Here is a 23,576-nt window from a genome sequence, read left to right on the forward strand (position 1 = left end):
AAAAACTGACTCCCATTTAGAGAAATTCATTTAAAATCCACTGTAAAATTATACTTACTTTTTCACATGTTTAACCTTCATACTGGCTGTACTGCCACATGTCTTAAGACTAAGATCTCCAGGAATCTCTGGAACATCTGCTCCTCTTGCCTTAAAAAAAATAAATAAAAACAAAAGATTTAGGACTATTCCTTTAGTATAAATAGGTTTTAAAAAGCAGATTATAATTTTAATAGTTCTGCTGACTGTACCAACAGCAATACATACTAATAATCTCTTCTTAAAATTGTCACTTACAAGTCTTATTTACTAAAAATAAGGAAAAAAATATTCACCTAATTAAAATACTTAACTTTAGTGCATAAGGAAAAATTCTCTGTGAAGTAAGAATTGTCTTACTCTTACAATCAAGTTTCAAAATCAGCTATTATCTGCCTCAAAACAAACTAAAATCTCCCCCAGGGAACTGGAAAAAAATAACCTTGGTTATGGTGATAAATAAAAGTTAAAATGGCAGTACAGAAATAAATGGAAGATCACAACATGCATTTCTCACATCAAAATTCAAAGTGACATCTATGTTATAATTCCAGCTTACTCTTGTGGCTGCCAGTTTTCAGACATGATTTTTTAATTCTAGTGACACATTCCAGCTGCATGAGTTTAAAAAACAAAAACTGAAGGTCAAAAGGTTCTTCATATTCTGGGCCAAATAAACAGTAAATCCAAATATCAATCATAAAAAAGCTAATTTACAGTATATAATCTATGACTTGTAACAGAAAAACTGAGTTATTATACCCAATGCCACAGGATGCAACAGGGAAAAATAATATGGGAAAGAGAAGATTCACAAAGATGGGCTAACACACACACACACACACACACACACACACACTACCCCAGAATACTATTCAGCCATTAAAAAGAATGAAATTTTGCCAATGGCAACAAGGATGGACTTAGAGGGTATTATGTTAAGCGAAATAAGTTGGACAGAGAAAGACAAATACCATATGATCTCACGTATATGTAAATTCTTAAAAAAAAAAAAAAACAGCAAAAACCAAACACACAGAGAACAGACTGGTTGTTTGGGATACACGAAGAAGGGGTAACTCTAACTCTAGACTCTAAAATTGTGATGAGGGCAGCCTGGATGGCTCAGCAGTTTAGCACCACCTTCAGCACAGAGCATGAACCTGGAGACCCGGGATCGAGTCCTACATCGGTCTCCCTTCATGAAGCCTGCTTCTCTCTCTCTCTGTGTGTCTCTTGAATAAATAAATAAAATATTTAAAAATAAATAAAATAAAATTGTGGTGAAACTGATCATGTAAATGACATCTCTAGCTGATAATATCATAGATGAATATTGTATAGTTTAAAAATTATGAGTGAACAACATATTTTGAAGGACAAAAAAATAGTTTCCTCTAGTCACTCATTCAACTGAAAAGACACAATATTCAACTAAAAAGACACAATATTCTGCAACTATCTAGATCACCTCATTTTGCTAAAATACTGTGTAACATAATCTCTCATTGTTTATGAAGTTTGTGCACCAAAATTTACCTGACATAAAGAGGTTTGCTGTGCTTAAATTCTTTTTTTTTAAAGATTTTATTTATTTATTCATGAGAAATACAGAGAGAGAGAGAGAGAGAGGCAGACACAGGCAGAGGGAGAAGCAGGCTGCATGCAGGGAGCCTGACGTGGGACTCGATCCCAGGATCAGGCCCTGGGCTGAAGGTGGCGCTAAACCACTGAGCCACCCGGGCTGCCCTGTGCTTAAATTCTTATTAAAATGTCTAATAAAGTGGAATTTCACTAGTTATTCTGTAAATTATTCATAAACTGACTTAAAAATAAAAGAGAGTATAAAAAGGTAACTGGACATAGTTGGTTAATGGTGCTAACTTTATTTGGTAGACTGGGAATTAAAATAATAACTGTCTTGATAAAAAGCTCCCTGTGCTAGAAAGGCCATTGTCCCTAATACACATGTAAGGAGTATTATTTTAGCAATAAAGCATTTTTTAATTAAGATATGAATCTCGGCTTTTGGGACATAATGCTATTGCACACTTCATAGAATGCAGTGTAATGTAAACACTGCTTTAACATGCACTTGGAAATGAAAAAACTTCATTTGACTCGCTTTTTTGCAATATTCACTTTATTGCAGCTGTCTGGAACCAAACCAGCAATGTCTCCACGATATGTCTGTATTAGATACAGAAGAAGAAAAGATTAGTGAACTTAAAGAAGTGGCAAGAAAACAATGCACAAAAATTTTTGTTTCGTTTAGTTTTTGTAAGAGAAAAAGATCAAAAGTCTCAGTGAGATATGAAACAATATAAAGCCACTCAACATACATGTAACTAGAAAACAAAACAGAACAATACATGTAACTGAAGGGGAAAAAAGAAGAGGAAAATGCTCTCCCTGGGGACAGTAGTAGGGGGTTAAGAAGGAGAAGAGGAATAGAAAAATTTTTGAAAAAATAATTGATAAAAAATTTACAAATTTTATGGTGATTATAAACACACTGATCCAAAAAAACTCCATAAATCTGAAGTCTGCTAAACACTTAAGAATAACATAGGGCCTATCACAATAAGACGGCTGAAAGGCACTGATAAAGAGAAAATCTTAATAGCTGCCGAAGGAAAAAATAAGAATATACATTACATTCATAGGAATAAATAGAATAAAAGCAGAACATTTGGACTAAGCACGTTCAATTGCATTTGTAAACAAGTGTCAACACAGAATCCTATATCAAGCAAAATTTATTCAAAAAAAAGAATATGAGGTTTCTAGCCTCTTCCACTATTTACAATAAAAACTCTAAAGATAACAAAATGAATTATAATATAAACATGCAACCACTCGAGAGCTCTAAAAAATTTAAGAGCAGGCAAATTTGGAAACATTCAAAACCTGAAGAGTGACAAATACAGTGGCAGTGTGCTTCTGGTTTTTTCCCCGCTCTGTTACCTCTAGGATTGACCCAAGGACAGGCTGAATCAGGATGTAACAGGTGGGTCAGAAAAACTCTTAAGGAAGTCCAACTTTCTGGCCAAAGGACTTGAAAATTGCCCCCTGGATGTGGAGGAAAGAGTCAAGAGATTTTTCTCCCCTCTTTTATCTCTTCCAACCTGGCCCAAGGACAGAACTCACATCACTCGAGCTAGAGCATGGGCATATAAGATTCTGCATGAAAACCCATTCTTCTGAGTAGAGAAACAGTTTTTTTAAAAAGGAGCCTGTTATATAAAGATTGTAGAGATAATACTTCTTATTGTTTTCCTTTGTCTCTCACTACTTAGACCTAATAGTAGCCCAGTCAGGAAAAAGTACATGTGATGCCAGAGGCTAAAACTCTTGGAGATTCCATCCTTCCAGTCAGAGAAATTAGGAAAAGCATCTTTTAGTAGCTAATGAAAGTAAGAACACAGCAAAGGCTGTCAAAGTGAATTGATGCTAAAGCCACCACCTAAGGAAGTACAGAGAGAAAGTTCAATCTGAACCCAACCAGGCTGCTGCCTGATAAGACAAAGTCAACATTCTCTACATTCTCTAAAGGACATTAGTGGAGTCAGTCCACAACATAATATTCAAAATGTCAGTGATGCAATCCAAAATTACTAGATACAACAAAACCAGTACAATGTGAGCAATTCCCAAAGGAAAAGATAATCAAGAAATGCCAAATGTGAAATGAAGCAGACGTTGGACTTATCAAAGATTTTAAAACATATATACAATAAGCACACTGCATTAGACATTGAAACCAATCTAAAGGTAAAAATTCCTTGATGAAAAATGTAAATGAAAAAAGATCAAATAAAAATTTCAAAACTGAAAAATGCAGTATCTGAAATAAAAAGTACTGACTTGGCTCAACAGCAAAATGGAAATGATAAGAGGAAAAGAGTAAGTGAATCTAACAAAAAGAAATTATGCAATCTGAAGAGCAGATATTTTACATGCTTTAAAAGATTGAAAAATACAAATAGATTCACAGATACACATCGAGAATAAACACTGTCACGGGAAAAAAAAACATCTAAAGTAATAATTCTAATTCACAAAAACATAACAAATATGTTCAAAGATACGTGTTTACAGATTCAAGATCAGCAAAAATAAAATAAGAGAATCAAAGAAAACCACAAAACAACACATCATAATCAAGCTGTTCACAACCAATATAAAAGAAGTATCCTGAGAGCCGCCAAAGACATATTACATACAGAGTATGTAATACACACAATAGATTCAAAAAAAGAAAACACCATGATGAGGTAAATCCCAGGAAAGTAATATTGATTTAACATCTGGAAACAAAGTCGATGTTCTGAGTTTGAATTTATCTCAGGAATAAAAGAATGGCTTAATAACTGAAAATCTACTATTGTAATTACTTCAAATGGCAGTAATGCAAAGTAATATATCTCAACTAGGATATACCTTCCTAGAGATAAAGGGAAACAATGTATTTTTGGTAAGATCTGCATTATTATTTTGAAATTATTAAAAGTATAAGATGGAAGCAAATAACTAATTACTGTCATTAAAAACTAAGGTTTAAAAAAAAAAACTAAGGTTTTCAGCATAAGAGATACAAATGTAAATTAAAGAAATTAAGTAGAAACACTCATCATTTCCCTCTTTTTTGGTGGTGGGGGGTTTTAACTAAAGCTGCTAGAATGATAAACCAGGCAAATGCAGAAGGCACACTGAAACTTAACTACAGCCTGCATATAGTGGAGTCTTCTGTGATATGCCCATGGATAGAGTTTTAAAATGGTAATTCAGTATTATAATACAGTTAGACAAATTTGGAGCTGATTAAAAACTCAAAAATGTTAAGTGTTAATTATATGGCAAATCACTACACAACAGGAAGAAGGGAGCAGATGATAGGGCTCTTTTATTCTGAAATTTCTCAAGCTTTTCATAAAAGACAAATGAAAACATATGACATATTTATCAAATTTATAGATAGAAGAAAACTAAAAGGGACACTAACATACTGAGTGACAGAAGTTGAAGAGATTTTAACAGGCTTCAAAGACAAACTAAGATTACTATGAAGTTCGTGAAGAATGAAAATTAAAGCTTTGAAATTATTTTTGCAACTCAATTGCATAAGCACGATGGGAAAGGGGGCACACTCTGTTTGACAAGAAGTCACGTAACAAGATCTAAGGTCTGTACTTAACCACAAGCTAACTATAAGCCAAAAAGTATATCCTCACTGGTAAAAAGCTAACACAGTTTTTAAAAAATGTGGCATCCATAACAAGGACAGTATTTGTTTCTCCATAATCTGAACCAGTCAAACCACATAAGGGAACAGTTCATCCATTTCAGGAAAACATTATTTGATACTGAAAACATACAAAAACAGGAACTGGCAATGTTTTACCCTATCTGGGCTTCACAGCTCCCTAACCCAGAAAAAGATCCCACCATTCCTACCACTGGTACAGATCTTCAAGGAATCTTTCAAATGCCTCTTCTCCTGATCCCAAATTCAAGTAAAGGTCTCCCATGACCCGGTAACCTGACGTGATTTAACAGTAGTGTAACACACGGTGTCCTGATACAGAACCATAACGCTGGATACTTCGAAAGGCAGCCCAGCACAATGCCCATACCTTTTGTCTTACCTATGTGTGCGACTATCTTCTTCCAAAGTCTATAAAGTTCATCTTAAAAGATACCAGCAGAATGCTAACAGGTATTACAGATGTTTAAGGAGAAAAAGAGGGTATGAAAAGGTATTTAACATACAGAGCACTGAAAAATCTCAAGTCAGCCATTCCACTGCAAAGAGGAAATGGAGACCAATAAAGAAGAAACAACATGCCACAGTGCATTAGTCACAGTACTTAACTTGAACTTTTATTACAAACCTGCTACATTTAATATAGGCATATAGAAGAAAAGAGGTTCGAAGACAACTGGTTTTTTAAATGAAAAATTATGAGAAATAGCTCTTCTATCAAAATATGAACGGCTAAAAATTTTTAAGACTGAAAAGACATAGCACAAAAGACACTAAACATTACTGTTTAGAATAGGAATTAACATAACTCCTTTAAGTAATGTGGGATCTTCAAACTCTTCAGATAAGTTAGTTCCCCATAATACAAGACTAAAAAGAGGCGGCAACGTTCATCATAACGATATTCATCTAAGTGAAAAATATAAAGCAAATTCAAGGTCCTAATCATGAAGGAAACATCCGTAATACCTTCTATATTATAGGGTATTATGTAGTCCTTAAATTTCTTTATTAAGAGTTGTCATTTAACATCAATTACAATACACGCTATATACATAAATTTATCCCAGGCCATCATTAGTAGCTTTAAATCTCCTGGAATATTTGTAATATTGGGGTTATCACATGAGTTAACTATATTATGAAGCATACATGACAGTGAAAAACTATGTAACACTGTGGTAAGCAACATTCTAAAGAGGCGGCACCCTCCCTTCCCCCCAAACCCCTGCCAAGACTCCTACCTCCTGGTTACTCAAACACTAACCTAGGTAATGATGGGAAGAGATTTTTTGGATGTCATTCAAGTCTCAGGTCAGTTGATCTTAAAATAATTTGTCAAGGTGGGCCTAATCTAATCACAAAAGCACTTCAAAAGCAGTTCTCTCCAGCTGGCAGCAAAAGAGAAAACCAAAGAAGATTGAAAGCATGATAAGGATTTGAGGTGCTGCTGGCTTTGAAGCCTGAAGTGTCCAAGTGAGGAGGACTTCAGGCAGCCTCTGATAGTAGAACACAGCCCCCCGCTGGCAGCCAACAGGGAAACTAGGACATCAGACCTAGGAACAAGAATTCTGTCCACAACCCACATGATGTGGGAAGCAGATTCTTCAGTCTTCAGAGGAGAGCCCAACCCAGCCAACACCTTGATTTCCACCTCACCAAGACCCTGAGCAGAAAACCCAGTTCAGCTCGCCCAAACTTATGACCTACAGGACCGCAAGACAGCAAACAAGCATTAAGTCCCTACATTTGTGATAATTTCTCACACAGCAACAGACAATGAATATTAATAATGTGGGTATTTAAGACCCTAGAAATTCCTGAATGATCTCAGGCTTTAAATGCTCCTTTACCTCCCATGCAGTTGAGACTCTCTCCTGGGTGGCTCAGGCAGTGAAGTGTCTGCCTTGGGCTCAGGTCATGATCTCAGGGTCCTGGGATCCAACCCCACAAGGGCTCCTCACTCAGTGGGGAGCCTGCTTCTCCCTCCTCCTCTGCCTCCCCACCACAGCTCGAGGTCTCACACACTTGCATTCTCTGTCTCAGATACATAAAATCTTTTAAAAATAAATAAATAAGTAAAACTCTCTCTTCCCAGGACTGTGAAGCAAAGCCCCCAAAGCTCTTGATTTCCAGCACTCCCAGACGCCAATGAATGCACTGACTTCAGTACTCTCCCAAGACTCCTGCTGAAGCTCATGTGAAGGCAAGCCCTGGAAGAAAGTACAATTTCTGCAGGTGAGGCTAGTAGCCAGCAGGAGGTACACAGATCTGACTCAGTGTATGTACTAAACACTCTCCTTTCTCCCTGGCAACCTATACACTTCAATGTGCATGCCACAAACAGTTCCATGCCCATTCTGCAGCTCTCAAGACCCTCAATCGGGACCTGGGTGGCTCAGCCGGTGAAGCATCTGCTTTCAGGTCATGATTTCAAGATTCTGGGATGAAGTCTGGCATTGGGTTCTCTGCTCAGTGGGGAGTCTGCTTCTCCCTCTCCCTCTGCCCCTCCCCCCCACTCATGCTTATTTTCTCTCTCAAATAAATAAATAAAATCTTAAAGAAAAAAGACTCTCTCATTGATTTCCCCTACAAGGAGAAATAAACTTCATTCCTTTCCCTCTCTATGGTAACATTTTTTATTCCCCTTTCACAGGTGTCCTTTCACTATGTCCACCAGCCAGTCTTTTCCAGAGTTCTGACCCAGCCAACTCCTTTACCTATGACATTTTCCATTAGGTACTCTGGGGAATATTCAGTTTTCCCTACACTGCAGCACCTTAATAATGAGGCAGAATGTATATGTTCAATGGGAAGAAAAAGATATAAAACTGTAGATTGTTTACGAGTATAAAATTATATTCCCAGACATGATGGGGAAAAGAGAATATATTAACAAAGCAATATGCTTTGAAAGTAACAATTTGGAGAAGAAAATCGTGTTTATATGGGTGTTAAATTAGAAATTCTCTACATGGTAAGAAGTCAAGAAGGAAATATACCAAAATAATCTCAGTGGCGTGGGAAATGGCATTATGGGTGAGTCTCTTTTTTTCTCACTTCCCTGCATTTTCCATATAAGTATGTCTTGTTTTTACAAAGGAAGAAAGCTTTACTGGGAAAAAGAGAGAAGGAAAGAGAGAAAGCAAGCAAGTTAGCTACCTGCTTCCACCTACCTACCTTACAGCAACCATATGCAAATACATAACAACCCATTATAACTAAATGAGATTGGAGATTAGATACTCAATATAATTCCAATAGACAAAACTAGATATTCATATTTACAGGCAATTTAGGGAAGAACAAGAGAAAAAAACATATTTATGATGAGATATACTCTTGTTCTAGTAATTAAATGGATTTTTGATCACTGAGCCAAGTCCTGAGTTAATGCAGTAGGAGCGAGAACCACAGCGGTTGCATCTCAAAGCAGAAAAAAGAGAAATAAATAACCGGTCTTCTCCCATTTTCCTGTCCTCCAATCTCCTACCAGTGCCTCCCACTGGCCAAACCTACCCAGAAGTCTGGTGGCAAGAGAGCCTAGGAAATTAATTTGTGGAGATTCACCTCCTGCTACAGAGAACAAAGCAGAAGGGCAGGAAATCCCAAACTCAGCTCCAAGACATTCATTACTAAATGATGAAGATATAATTGTATTTATCTATAATTCCAGTAATTTGAAATATAAATGATTTTATATAAAATCTCATTTTTAAAAGGTACAGCAAATAACATCCTTATTTACACATGGGTACATATACATACGTGCACATTCATAATCAGTTGAATAAGCAAGACTGTAATGCTAAATCTATACTGGGCATAAAGGCAAACTATTCAAAATGAGTAGCCAATACTAAAGAACAACAAAGGTGGATGCAAAATTGTCACAGAAAATAAGCATTCACAAAGGACATCAAAATGCATTCAACGTAAGAATGAATATACTGTTAACAAAATGCCCCCGAGTGTCCTTTTCTTCAAAGAACTAAAATCCCAATATGACATAGGTACAAGGCTAGCAAAAAGCATGCAAAAATAATTCAGGGGAAAAAAATGGTAACTTTCTGCCACTCTTCACTTCTTCCTTTGACAAACTCAAATCTTATTTACTATATTCTTTTTATTATTTGTATTCAGAATTTAAGGGACAGCACCACAGCTTTAGACTAATTTTATAAATAATGTTTCTTCATAACAATAATCAAAAATAACATTTGGACTTAAAACATAGTAGTGAAGGGAAAAATATCTGGCCTCTTAAATAGGAAAAAAAAAAATGTAGGACCTGTCTTTAGGTTGGTAGAGCTGTATACATACACAGACAGTCCCAGATTTAAGACGGTTCCACTTACAACTTTTTGACTTTACAATAGTAAGAAAGCAATGCACATTCAATAGTATACTTTAAGTTTTGAATTTTGACTTTTTCCTAGGCTAGCATATACAGTACCATACTTCCTAGTGATGCTGAGCAGCAGAGGTGAGCCACAGCTCGTAGTCAACAACAGGAGCATAAGGGTAAGCAATGTTCTGTACTCATACAACCATTCCGCTTTTCACTTTCAGTAAAATATATAACAAATCCACTGAGATCTTCAACACTTCATTATAAAACAGACTTCGTGTTAAATAATTTTGTCCAACTGTAGGCTAATATAAGTGTTCTGAGCACATTTAAGATAGACAAGACTAGGCTATAATGTTCAGTAGGTTAGATGTATCCAATTCATCTTCGACTTATAATATTTTCAATGTACAATTAGTTTATGAGGATGTGACCCTATCGTAAGTCAAGGAAGAACTATGCATATACATATGATATGCATTACCATATATATAACTGAAAAAAAAACAAGATTTGAATATGAAATCTGTTCTGTGAAGAAAGGCAAATGGGACTGCCAGTTTCCATACTCAAATATAGTTTCACCATAGGACATATATGGAACAAATCTCTGAAATGAAACATGTTTATAGAAACTATTAAATTTTAATTGGTCTAAGTATTGTCCCCTTTCTTACAAAGGAACAAAAGACAATAAGGAGAAATATAATAAATAATTACCCCAATACTACCAAAAAGCTACATCTATTAAATCTACAGTATATTATGTTGAACAACAGCATCACAAAATGATTTTTTTTCAGAGGGGGGATGTGAGGGAGGGACAGAAGGAGAGGGAGAGAGAAAATCTTAATCAGGTTCCACTCAGAGCAAACATCTGAAGCACAGAGCCCGAAGTGGGGGCTCGACTTCACAATCCTAAAATCACAACCTGAGCCAAAATCAAGAGTTAAATGCTTAACCAACCAAGCCAATCCCAGGCACCCCAATTCTTTAAAAGTATATTACCAAGAAATTAAATTAACTAAGTTATCTGTATGAATATTTTCAAAAATATTTGATACAACAAAATACCCATAATGTTAAAAAACAGATTACATAATTTTCTTCACTTATTTCGTCCAGCAGGGTATATGTAGAACTAAACTCCTAATGTGCAAGCGCTAAAAACAGTTTGGAATCAAAGGAGGCAGGTAGATTTAAGTACAAGGATAACTCCCAAAGTATACATAAGTATACATACATCAAATAAGACCCAGGAGTAAACTATATAATTATTCCTATTTAATTTTCTATTTTGACTACAAACATATGGGTGAGATTACTAAAGCAAAAAAAAGAAAATCTATGATTTTAAAAAGTGATTATAAAGCTAGTTCCTTCACAGTGAAGAAGTTGCCTTAAAGTTCAATTCTACTACAAAATAATGTCTCTTCAGAGAAAACCAATTAACAAGAAAAAATTATTCAAGGGCAACATTTAAAATAATTTAGGAAAAGTTATCAGCAAGGTCCATTACTATAATAATCACAAATTCCCTATGAGGCAACATCTGGTAAATCAACATAAAAATTAACACAATGACATATTAGCAACATTGTCAAATATTTTGAAATGTACACTTCTCTAAATGGAGATTCATTCTTTCCTTCATCTCACTCCCATCTGTCCCAATCATTAAAGATAATCCTCCCTATTCAGCAAGTATTTAATTTGCTGAAAATACAGTGTTCCAGTGTTGTAAATAAATTTATCAGATATTTTCTATTAAGGTTTTTAGGAAAATCTAAAAACAGTATACTATTACCTTTATAGGGATTTTATTCAGGTAAATTATTGCTAGTCTTCAGTGCTTCTAGAAAATGATACTGATCTGTTTCTACATCTGAATTTTGTACATCAGATCTAATAATAAAAATGGGCATGTAATATTTAAATATATATTATAAAATATAAAATACATGTTCTTTCTGAAATAAGGTAGGGTATGAACTAAAGAATAGTAGAAGGGAAGAAATAACCACAAATGAGGGAGGTACTTCATTGGAAAATTTCTATTAAAGAAAGAAATAGCAATATTTTAGACTAACCATGACACTCCATTTGAGATCTATAAGAGTCATTACTCCTCTAACTGCATGTTTTATGTACTTTCTCCCTGAGTATTTCCTAAGTTTAAACATATTTTTGAAAAGCTATATAACAAATTATCTCAGTAAAAGTAACACCCAGATCACTTAAAGCCTTACATAGCACAATATTTGGAACGTACAACTGACCCTTAAGCAACATGAAGGTTAAGAACCCTAATCCCTTACACATTTAAAAATTCAGTATAACTTTGACTCCCCCAAAATTTAACTACTAATAGCTTACTATTGACCAGAAGCCTTAATAATAACATGAATTGATGATTAATACATATTTTGAATGCTACATGTTTTATATACTATATTCTTACAATAAAGTAAGCTAGGAGAAAAATGTTAAGAAAATCATAAGGAAGAGAAAACATATTTACAGTACCATACATTATTTATCCAAGAAAATGCATGTATAAGTGGATCTGTGCAGTTCAAACCTGTTTTGTCCAAGGGTCAACTGTAGTTTTCAGTTTAATAATTAACAATAAAATACTAGGTTTGAGCTCAGTTCAAGAGTTCAAAAGATTTTAGGCTTAACCTTATAAAACTGCCAATTTTGAGCTCATTTAACCTATAAAACTAACAATTTTATATGGCTCACCTAATACATATCTCAGAACTCTCAGGAGTACATTATCTTTAATAATTAATGCCACTTGGTTCATTCCAGAGAATTCCCACAGTCTTCAGCCAGAAAAATATGCACCATGGAATAGGATAGGCTTGGGAGTTATTTATTGAAGAATTCTGAATATATTTGGCAAGAATTCAAAACCTGGGCTTTGCATATTAATCAATGGTTGCATTTATGATTATTCAGAAAGCAAAACTAAACAAAACACTCAGTTTTTAAAGACTGTGAAATGAAAAACATCTTCAGTTTCTCTGATTTATAACTAAAATTCATCCAACAATCAAAAATGCACCGTTAAACATCATGCAGTAATAAAAGAGCTAAAGACATTCATTTAAAGAACATTTGCAAAGACTTCTTAATTCTTTTATTCAAACTGCAGTATTTTTATAGCTCAATGAGTAAAAGGAACCAGTCTAAGTACCGAACAGAGTGGACAACTATTAATAAAGGAGCAATAAACAAAATACACACCTCCTCCAAAATTACCTCTTCCTCAAGATTATTCAGGAAGGAATAATCCAGCTGTTTTAATCAATCCTCGTTCCTCTTTAGAAAGTAGGCAACAGACGGGGGAAATGGTCCAAATACAAAGGGTACTTTTGAAAAGTCTAAGAAAAATGTACCAATGGTCTCACTTTTATCTTAAAAAAAGGAGAGAAAAGAAAAAAAAGAGAATAGAAAATAAATGAAAAGAAAAGAAAAAAAAGAAAAGAAAAGAAAGAAGAAAATTCATATTAACATCTAACAAATGAGATAATAAAGCAGGAAAATTCAGGGCATTTTTAAGGAAAAATAGGTGGTTCTATTTATCCAGAGAATGACAATTTCACTCATTCAAAAAATATTTACTAAGATTTACTATGCCAGGCACAGGGGATGAAACAGTAAACAGAAGTGACAAAGTCCCTGTACTCAAGGAGCTTATAACCTAGTGGAGAAGAAAGATAATAATGATACAAATTATATTTGCAAGTACTGTGGAGAAAAATCAAAGCCAAGAAAAGAAGTAAGAGAGAGGAAGGCAGGACTATTATTTCCCCTAAGAGGGTGAGTAAGGCCACACTTAACTTTTAACATTTGAAGAGACCAGAAAGAAGGAGCAGAGCAAGCTTTGCAGATCATGTAGGGAAAACCTTTTCCAGGAGAAAACAAAAATACAAAGGCCCTGAAGTGGGACAGTACTTGGCATATTTGAGAAAGAGTGAGGAGGCCCTGTGACTGGAGGAAAATGATCTGTCATGAATAAAAGGATTTTTTTTTTGTATTTTTTTGAATAAAAGGATTTTTAAACCGGAGTGAATGGAATGAAGTTAGTAGCATTCACATAAACTGTCAAGTTAAAAGGAAGAAATTCACTTCTGGGAGGAGGAAAGCTGAGATGTAGTGAAATAGAGCTCACACTTTCTACAGGACCTTCCAGTGGGGAATGAATTCTTACAAAGCTAGAGATACGGAGATGGAAGCCATCTGTGTAGAGATGACAATCCAATCTGCAGGAACAGTAAAAACTTGGAGAGAAACAAGCACAAAGAAACAAAATACAGACCCCTTGTGTATTCCTACATTTAGCAGGTGGGAAGAAGAGAAGCAGAGGAAAGAGCCACGCAACCCTTCAGGAGTGATGATGGCTGTGACTGGAAGTGTGTAAGAGAGAGAAAAAGGGAGAGAGCATATGTGTATGTGGGAAAGAGCATGCAGGTGCACACACTAGCCAAGCACATGTTTGTTTATGAGCAAGGAAAAGGGGAGAGTATGTGCAGGGGCACACACACATGTTAAAACACTGTACATTAACTTAATATTTTGCTTTGTGAAATTTTTGATATCTTGGAAGTACAGCATTTACAACTTGTTTTAATTTTCATGGCTCTGATTGTTAGCATATCTGAGCATTTTTACCAAGGACCATTGATTTTATACTGTCAATAACAATTTCTTTACTACATACAACATGACCTGCTTTAGCCATTAGCCTTGGACATGCTGATTTTAAGGGTAAAAAAAAAAACTCTCAAGTGAGAACCCTCCCTCTAAAAAAACTTAATTAACATGATCCATTCTGAGAAAACTCATATAATCCATACTAAAAATAAACAATAAAACACATTAGTTAGTATATTCAAAACTAGTTAAAGACTTTCTCTTCAGGTTTTTTATCTTTTTAAAAGTCCTAACTTTTTCCACTAAATGATTTCATTGCTAAATAACTGCAAATAAGCATTTCACTTAGTAATTTAGAAAAACTATAGCTTTTTATTAGATTTTTAAAAATACTTATAGCTATTTAGTTATAAATTTAGGAAGAGTAATAAATTATAAACCATAAACTATAAATCACAAAAATATAGGGTGCTACTTTAGGGTTTGTTGTTTAATTTTTTTTTTTAAGATTTTATTTATTTATTCAGAGAGACACAGAGAGAGAATGAGAGGCAGAGACACAGGCTGAGGGAGAAGCAGGCTCCATGCAGAGAGCCTGACGTGGGACTCGATCCAGGGTCTCCAGGATCACCCCCTGGGCTGCAGGTGGCGCTAAACCGCTGCGCCACCGGGGCTGCCCTGTTGTTTTAATTTTAAGATGATTTAGGACAGATCAATTATTAGAAAGGAGAGTAAATCAGTAATCAAATATCTTCCAACAAATGAAAGTCTAGGATCAGACACCTTCATTAGTGTATTCCATCAAACATTTAGGGACATCTGAGTGGCTCAGCAGTTGAGCATCTGCCTTTGGCCTAGGGCATGATCCCAGAGTTCCACAATCGAGTCCCACGTCGGGCCCCCTGCATGGAGCCTGCTTCTCCCTCTGCCTATATCTCTGCCTGTGTGTGTGTGTGTGTGTGTGTGTGTGTGTGTGTCTCATAAATAAATAAATAAAATCTTAAAAAAAAAAATTTTAAAGAAGAATTAATACCAACCCTTCTCAAACTCTTCCAAAAAATAAAAGGGAAGATTCAAACTGATTATACAAGGCCAGCACTACCTTGAAATCAAAAGCAGACAAGGATGTTACAGGAAAAGTAAATTACAGAGGTACCTAGATGGCTCAGTTAAGCATCCATTTGGCTCAGGCCACGATCTCAGGGTCATGAGATGGAGCCCTGCCTTGGGCTCCACATACAATGTAGAATCTGCCTGAGATCCTTTCTCCCTCTTCCATTGCCCCTCCCACCACTCACACTCCAAATAAATACATAGAATCTTAAAAAATTAAATTACAAGACAACATCCCTGATGAGCACAGATGCAAAACCCTTAAAATATCAAGCAAAGTGAATCCAACAGTACCACAAAGGACCATACACCATGGTCAAGTGTGATTTATTCCAGGGATCAAAGGATGGTTTGACATCCACAAATCAATCAACATGACACACCATATTATCAAAATGAAGGATAAAAATTATAGAAGCATCTCAATAGATGCAGAAAAAGCATCTGACAGAATTCAAAATCCATTTATGATAAAAACTCTCAATCTAAATGAATATAGGGAATGTGCCTCAACATAAGAGCCCACAAACCCACAGCTAATATCATACTCCATGATGAAAGGCTAAAAGCTTTTCCTCTAAAATTAACAATAAGACAAGGATGCCCACTCTCATCATGTCTATTCAAAATAGTACTGGAAATCATAGCAGGAGCAATTAAGCAAGAAAAATAAAAGGCCTCCAAATCAGAAAAGAAGAAGTAAGACTCTATTTCTAGATGACATATATATATAAAACCCTAAAGACTCCAACAAAACATTGTCAGAACTAATAAATTCAGTAAAGCTTCAGAATACAAAATCATTAGAACAGTTGCATTTCCACACACTAATAGTGAACCAAATTACTGAATATCTTTTCAATGGGATGCTAGCACCTCCAGGGATTCCTTGATTTGCTAGAGGTGTGGACTTGTCTTTGCTGGGGCTATTTTCCATCTCTGCAGAGAAGTTAACTTGCAAAAAACTAATAGTACAAATAATTCCTGTCCATAGAAACGCAAATTGTGTCTAGTGGAACTGAAGAATTTAGCCAGTTTTTGCATCCATTTGTATCTATGTTAGCATGATTAATCTCTAACAGTAAGGCACTCTGAATTCTGAATTCTCCTTTGAACCAAACCTCCTTTGAATCAAATTGTAACACCTGACTGGTTCCTTCATTAATTAATGAGTTAAATATCCTTGGCATGTGTTCATTTTATATTTGTATGAGAGCCATGATTATATCCTCTTTAAACTTTATCCTTCAATAAAATGAATATAAGATTATCTTTATCCTTTCTTAAAAATTTATAATATAGTAAAAGGAGATAGATACATCCATTACTAACTAGAATGAGATTAAGTGTTAAGACATAGATATGAACAACATACTAGAAGTAAAATAGAAGCATTTTCCAATTGAAAGATTTCAGAAAACCTTACATCTTAAGTTACAATTATATAAGGCAGGGGCCAAAACTAAAGCCAACCCATAGCCCAACGTCTGTTTTTTTTGTTTTTTTTGTTTTTTTGTACAGCTCATAAGGTAATATTTTTAAGTGTTTGGGGGGAAGAAAATCAAAAGAAGGATGATTATCCAATGATATGTGAAACCTACATGAAATTCAAAGCTGTGTCCATAAATAAAGGTTTATTGGAATACAGCCATGCTCATTTATGTATTATCTATGGTTGCTTTCACATTACAATGACAGTGCTGAGTAGCTATGAAAGAGACCTAATATGCCCTCTCATCAATTAATACTGCCACTCAGAATACCATAAATTGCACTATGGAATTGTTATAACTCAATAGCATTTCAAGTTCCACATGGATTATCATACTACACATCTAAAATTACCAATTTGTACGCAACATGTAAAAAATAAGCAAAGAAGAGGTAACAACTATGAGTATCATGCTTTGAAGGCACAGGAGACTGTGGGTTTCATTATCAAAGAAGATGGCAAAACACTGTTTATTATGCACTGACACTACAGCTGTGCTGAAGGAAAAAATATACATCAAACATTACCAAACTATGCACTCATCACAATATTCTCAACTCCCATGAAAACAACAATCTGAAGTTAGAAAACTCTAAAACAGAGTAAATGAGTAAAGCATCACACAGAATCTCCTCAAAAAAATAAAACTGCATCCAAAGTAAATTCCCAAGTATATCATTTGTTAGCAGAGCAAGGAAAGCCACTGACCAATGGTGAATCAATTAAATCATGTTTGACTATAGCAAAGAAATCCAGAAAAAAAACAAACTGATTTAAACCTAACAACCTTTCAGTACAGGCTTGAAAAGTTAAGGTCATTGAGAGCAAAATCAAGAGTCAACTTAAAAACTACTTATGATTTCAAGTAGTTTTCCTTAACTGTTGAGAAGTCAACCAATGTAACCAATACTCAATACTCAAGTTCTGAGGAATTAATGCTGAGTTTAAAGTGGCTGAAGAATTAGCCCCTACATATCATCTGCCTGGGACAATTACAGATGACAATATTCTGAAATAAATTCAACAAACATTAATTCAGTACAACCTGAAGTGGAATCTACTAAGATACATTATAATCAATTTTGGTCAAAAAATGGGTGAATCAGAAAAGGTTCAGTTGGACATATTTTCAGCCTCTGTTACTGAATGCTAAATGGTTTCAAAATGAATTTTTGCGGGGATCCCTGGGTGGCTCAGCAGTTTAGCACCACCTTCAACCCAGGGTGTGATCCTAGAGTCCCTGGATTGAGTCCCATATCGGGCTCCCTACATGGAGCCTGCTTCTCCCTCTGCCTGTGTCTCTGCCTCTCTCTCTCTCTCTCTCTCTCTCTCTCTCTCTGTGTCTCTCATGAATAAATAAAATCTTTTTTTAAAAATTGAATTTTTGCTGCAGATTTGATGCTATTTCTTAATGAATTTAACCTAAAATTGCAAAGCAAAACATGGCTTATGAGAAACTTACACTGTGATAATCTGTTAGAATCACAATCATGAGCTGCCATACATATTTTCCAAGCTATCAAACATTAAAACAAGAAGAGAGATCACCATTACCACATAAATTCTCAATGAATATATTTTCTGAATTCAAACTATAGTTCCAGCAGTATTTTCCAGACCACAAGTGCAAAGTAAATTTCCATACTGCAAATTCTATATACTTTTGCAATCAAGGAGCTTCAACTTCACCTTTAATTGGACATTTGTAACATAATGTTATGCTAAAAGGTAAATATCAAAAGAAGAATCTAATAGAATTCAAATGCCTTCCAAGAGACAAATATGCTCAAATGAAAACAACATGCTCATGAACTGATGTCCACATTTGGCATTACCTGAGTGAAAAGGCATTTCAAAAACGAAATACATAGTCTCATTATAGATCATTCTTGACAGATGAAGATTTGCATTCAATTTTGATGATAAGAAACACTAACTTAACTACAATTAAGTAAAATGTCATTCCCCACAAAAAGAATTTCACTGTTCTTTAACAGACCTGAACTGCAAAAATTGTAATATATTAAATGTGTTATCTCAGATTTATCATGTGGAAACTACACTGCATAGGATTTTTCTACCCAACCCCCAACAAAACTGCTTTTCCAGCATCTCAGTAAATGTAAACTCCATTCTTCAGGTTGATCAAGCCAAAAAACTTGAAGTCATCTTTGACATTTCTTGGCTCACTCTATACCCCACTCATCAGCAAAAACAGTAGACTTTATCTGTAAAACTCTCTCTAGAGTCTAACCACTTTTCACCATATCTATCATTCCAGTTCAATCTACCATTACTTTTCATCTATTATAATAACCTTCTAATTGGTCTCCTTATTTCTTCTTTTACCTCTCCCTTTAGCTTATTCACAGAAACCAGGGGCTTCCTTTAAAATTTTAAGACAGATCTTGGTCACTTCTCAGACAAAAATCCTCCAATGGTTTCCCATCTCACTCAGCATAAGAAACCAGTATTTATAATGGACCACAAGAAACTACATGATTTGTACTCCATCCACCCTAACCACTTCTCTGACCTCATCTCCTCCTACTTTTCCCCTGGCTGGTTCAATTTCAGCCACATGTCATGTCCTACTTGTATTTCTTCCAACTTACTTTTTAATCCTACGTCACAGCCTTTAACTTGTTCTTCCAATGCCTAAAATGATGTTTCCAAATAAGCATACTATCACTCCCTTACATCCTTCTGCTCAAATTTTACCTTCTCCCAGAGGTCTTCTATGGCCATTCTACTATAGAGCTGGCAACCATCCTTTCCCACCCCACCCTACCACTCTGTAATCCCACTACTCTGTGTTAATTTTCTATTGTAGCATTTACCATCACTTGACATATTTATTTATTTACTTCTCCTCCTACCCCTTCAAAATATAAGCTCCACAAAGGAAGAAAATTGGTGTGTTTTGTTCAGGGCTCTGCCCACAGAGTTTAAAACATTGCTTGGAAAAGATTATTTGCTCAATAGATACTTCCTGAATAAATTAACAAAGCAACACACCAAAAAAAGGTTTTCTAAGGATTCATCAGTTCCTTCAGTTCCTTTTCCTTATGTAAGTAAAATACACACATATACATATGCATAAAACTGATTTACCATTGTGCTAAGTGTTTCTTCCCAATCAGGCCGCTCTCGAGGGTGAACATTTCTATGTAGTTCTGGAACAAAATCATCCTCTTCAGAATGTACCGAGGACTTCATCTTCCTGGAGGTAAAAACATAAGAGACTATGATAAGAACTCCCAATTCTATGAAAACCTTCCAATGACTGTAATTCAAACAATAGAAAATTATGTCCGATTTGAAATTCAATTAAGAGCTTCAGTGGTTAGTATTGATTCCCCATTTGTACTCTGGCTTTCAGAGATCTTTCCTGATATATTCAACATCTACTTTTATTCCAAAAGATAAATGTAAAGTTAATAACTACCTAACCTTCACGGTCTGTGGTAATTATTATATAAGGACTGATTTTATCTAACACAGTAGGAACCTGGAAAAGATTTGCAACAGCCACCAATATTAATGGAACTGTGCTAAGCATTAGTGAAATTCCAGAATTAGTAAAATTCCAGGATATGGTACTTCCAGGTCCAATTTTTGTAGCACAGGGTCTTGAACTAGCATACTTAAGAACTATGAATGCTAAACAAAACATATGAAACAACTTGTCTAAAGGCACAGGAAAGCAATCAAAGTTTGGGGCTACATTCTTTGAGAGCCCATGAAACAAATTCCACATTTAATTATTACTTTCATATAAGAGATTTCCTAAATCAAAAATGAGAAACAAAGCCCAAGCATAATATTGTGGTCTTACTGGACTAAGCTGGTAGAGGTCAGAAGATGAAGTTGCCAAAGCAGATGGGGCTTAAGAGGGAAAATGACCCCTAAAAAGACATGCAGAAGAAGAACCCATAAATCTACACGGAAATTCCCCCTGAAACCATTAACTTATTCCTAAGCCTACAAGTAAGTAAGACAAGATGCTAAGAAACCTATCCAAAAACAGTTGATAGGCAACTAAAGAGCAAACAGGATTATCTCACAGCCCAATCACACTGTAGAGATGGAGGTTAACAAGTAAGCACTGTCAAGATGGAGGACCACTGAAAAAGAAAGGAAACCCTAGGCCCTTGAGACTCCAGAAAAGCCATCCCTTAGAAGTATGGACAAATGAGCAATAGATGAACTCTAAGAAATCTAAAATGAAGACTTTATAGCATTAGAACTGCCAGGAAAAACATTAACGCTCTTTAGGGAAAATAACATTCTACAGACCCCCTGCAAATATTTTATCCAAACTAGTACCCAGTAAACATTATAAGGGATGCTTTTAAAAAATTAAAAATAAATTTTAAAGAGCAGGAAATGAGTAAAAATTGGGGAAAATGTAAAACAGAGACTCACATTTGATTCAGACATTAAAATTATCAGAAAGGGACTTTAAAACGGTTATGATGAAGTTCTGACTTCTGTTTATGATGTAGTGAAAGCTGTAAAAAGCATTGCTCCCATACAAATAAGATAACAAGAAAGATAGTCTTAGAAATAATAACTTTTCTTAAATCCACCAGAAGACTGAGGCAACCAGCAAGTCTAAACTGTAAAGACAGACAGGAATCACCAAGATGAGCTGGATCACAAGCAATTACTGCTCAGGGTAAAGCAGGAAAGAAGAGAGACAAGCTGGTAAGAAGAAATCAGTTAAATTCTCACCAAGTTTTATCAAGCTTTTAATCAAATTCTAAAAACATGTATGATTAATATGTTCAATAAATTTTTTTAGAACTAGATGACAAATGAAGAATTTTAAGAGACAACTGGAAACTAAAAAATCAAATACTCATCCTAAAACTGAAAAATGCAGCATCTGAAATTAAGAACTCACTGGATGAGTTTTAAAAAAGAACTGACATGGCTAAAGAGAGAATTAGTGAACTAGAAGACAGTTCAGTTCAAAATACATTGAAGCACACAAGGAAAAAAGAAAAATACATAAACAAGACTTGGTTAACTCAAATATGTCTAAATTGGCAAATCAGAGATAAGGGAGATGATGAAAGAGAAAACAAAACAACAGCAATATTTGAAAAATAGTTTTCAAAACTTATAGAAGTCATCAAAATAAAGATTCAAGAAGTCACACATACATCAAGGAAGAAAAATTAGACATATTTTACTCAAAATTTACTAAAATAAAATTTACTTTAAAGAAAAAAAAGCAGTAATTGAAATTCTTTTTTTTTTTTTTTAAGTAATTGAAATTCTTAAAAGCCATAGAATAAAAGAAGAGTTGACTTCAAAGATGCAACAGTAACAATGTGGGAGGACATTTCGATGGAAATGGAAAAGATAATGGAGCAAACCTTCAGGAAAATATAATGCCAACCTAGAATCATCTAAAATCATCCATTAAAAGTCATCCATTGGGCAGCCCGGGTGGCTCAGCAGTTTAGCGCCACCTTCAGCCCAGGGCGTAATCCTAGAGACCTGGGATCAAGTCCCACATCGAACTCCCTGCAATGGAGCCTGCTTCTCTCTCTGCCTGTCTCTGCGCCTCTCCCTCTCTCTCTCTTTCTCTCTCTCTCTGTGTGTCTCTCATGAATAAATAAATAAAATCTTTAAATAAAATGTCACCCATTTAAAAAGTAAGGAAAATGGGGCACCTGGGTAGCTCAGTTGGCTAACTGCCTAACTCTTGATATCAAGTCAGGTCTTGATCCTGATCAGGGTCATGAATTCAGGCACCACACTGGGCTCCACAAACTCCCCATACTGGGTCTATGTAATTAAATTTTTTTTAAAGTAGGGAAAATAAGTTATTTTCAGACAAAAGCTAAAAAATTTACCACCAAGAGACCTTCATGAAAGAAACAGAATTCTTCTGAATGAAGGAAGCTGATCCCAAAACTACAGAAATTCATGAAGAGCACAGTGAAGGAAAAGGTGACAAAATATAAGTAAATAATGTTTTAAAAACTGACAAAAAGGGTTGCCTGGGTGGCTCAGTCAGTTAAGCATCCACCTTTGGCTCAGGTCATAATCCTGGGGTCCTGGGATCAAGCCCTGCATCAGTCTCCTTGCTTAGCAGGGGAGTCTGCTTCTTCCTCTAACCCAACATCTCTGCCCCTGCTCCTGCACACTCACTTTCTCTCTCTAAAATAAATAAATACCATTAAAAACTTACATAAAAGCAAAAATAATATTCTGTAAGATTTATAATAGACATAAAAAGCACAAAGGATAGGAGATATATACAGTCAATGATTATAGAAGTTTTCTATTTGCTGGGAAATGAAATACACACTATTTTAGAAAAGAATACAATAAGTCAGATGTATGTTGCAACCTTTACAGTAACTACTAGAACAATAGTAAATAAATGTGTAAGTAAAATGCTGAAGAGATCTTTTATTTTTTTTTGAGATCTTTTATTTTTTTAAGAGATCTTTTAAAAGAAAACATACTTGATTAACCCAAAAGAAGCCAGAGAAATGAAGAATAAAGGTACAAAGAATAAACAAGGCAAAATAAAAAATAAGTATGAAGGTAGTAGAATTCACGTATATTATTAATAATTATTAAAGTGACTAGACTGGTTGGCAAGCATGGTAGGAATTTAAATGATGCAG

General features: G+C 35.0%; 1 protein-coding gene across 8 annotated transcripts in view; it reads right to left on the reverse strand.

The window, feature by feature from the left end:
• ARHGAP32 (Rho GTPase activating protein 32) overlaps positions 1–23,576 on the reverse strand; it is a 291,479-nt gene that overhangs the window by 157,324 nt on the left and 110,579 nt on the right. For 6 of the 8 annotated variants that reach the window (XM_077894162.1, XM_077894164.1, XM_077894163.1 and 3 more), the window contains exons 2-3: positions 20,038–20,146; positions 59–150 (exon numbers count right to left, since the gene is read on the reverse strand). In XM_077894162.1, coding sequence (XP_077750288.1) covers positions 59–150; positions 20,038–20,142 — 197 coding nt within the window. In that variant the 5' untranslated portion in view covers positions 20,143–20,146. Of the gene's footprint in view, positions 1–58; positions 151–12,908; positions 13,079–20,037; positions 20,147–23,576 lie in introns of those variants that run through there. The other 2 variants (XM_077894167.1, XM_077894166.1) reach the window with 1 other exon arrangement.

This window comes from Canis aureus, chromosome 3, assembly GCF_053574225.1.
Source record: "Canis aureus isolate CA01 chromosome 3, VMU_Caureus_v.1.0, whole genome shotgun sequence".
Lineage (NCBI taxonomy): Eukaryota > Metazoa > Chordata > Mammalia > Carnivora > Canidae > Canis > Canis aureus.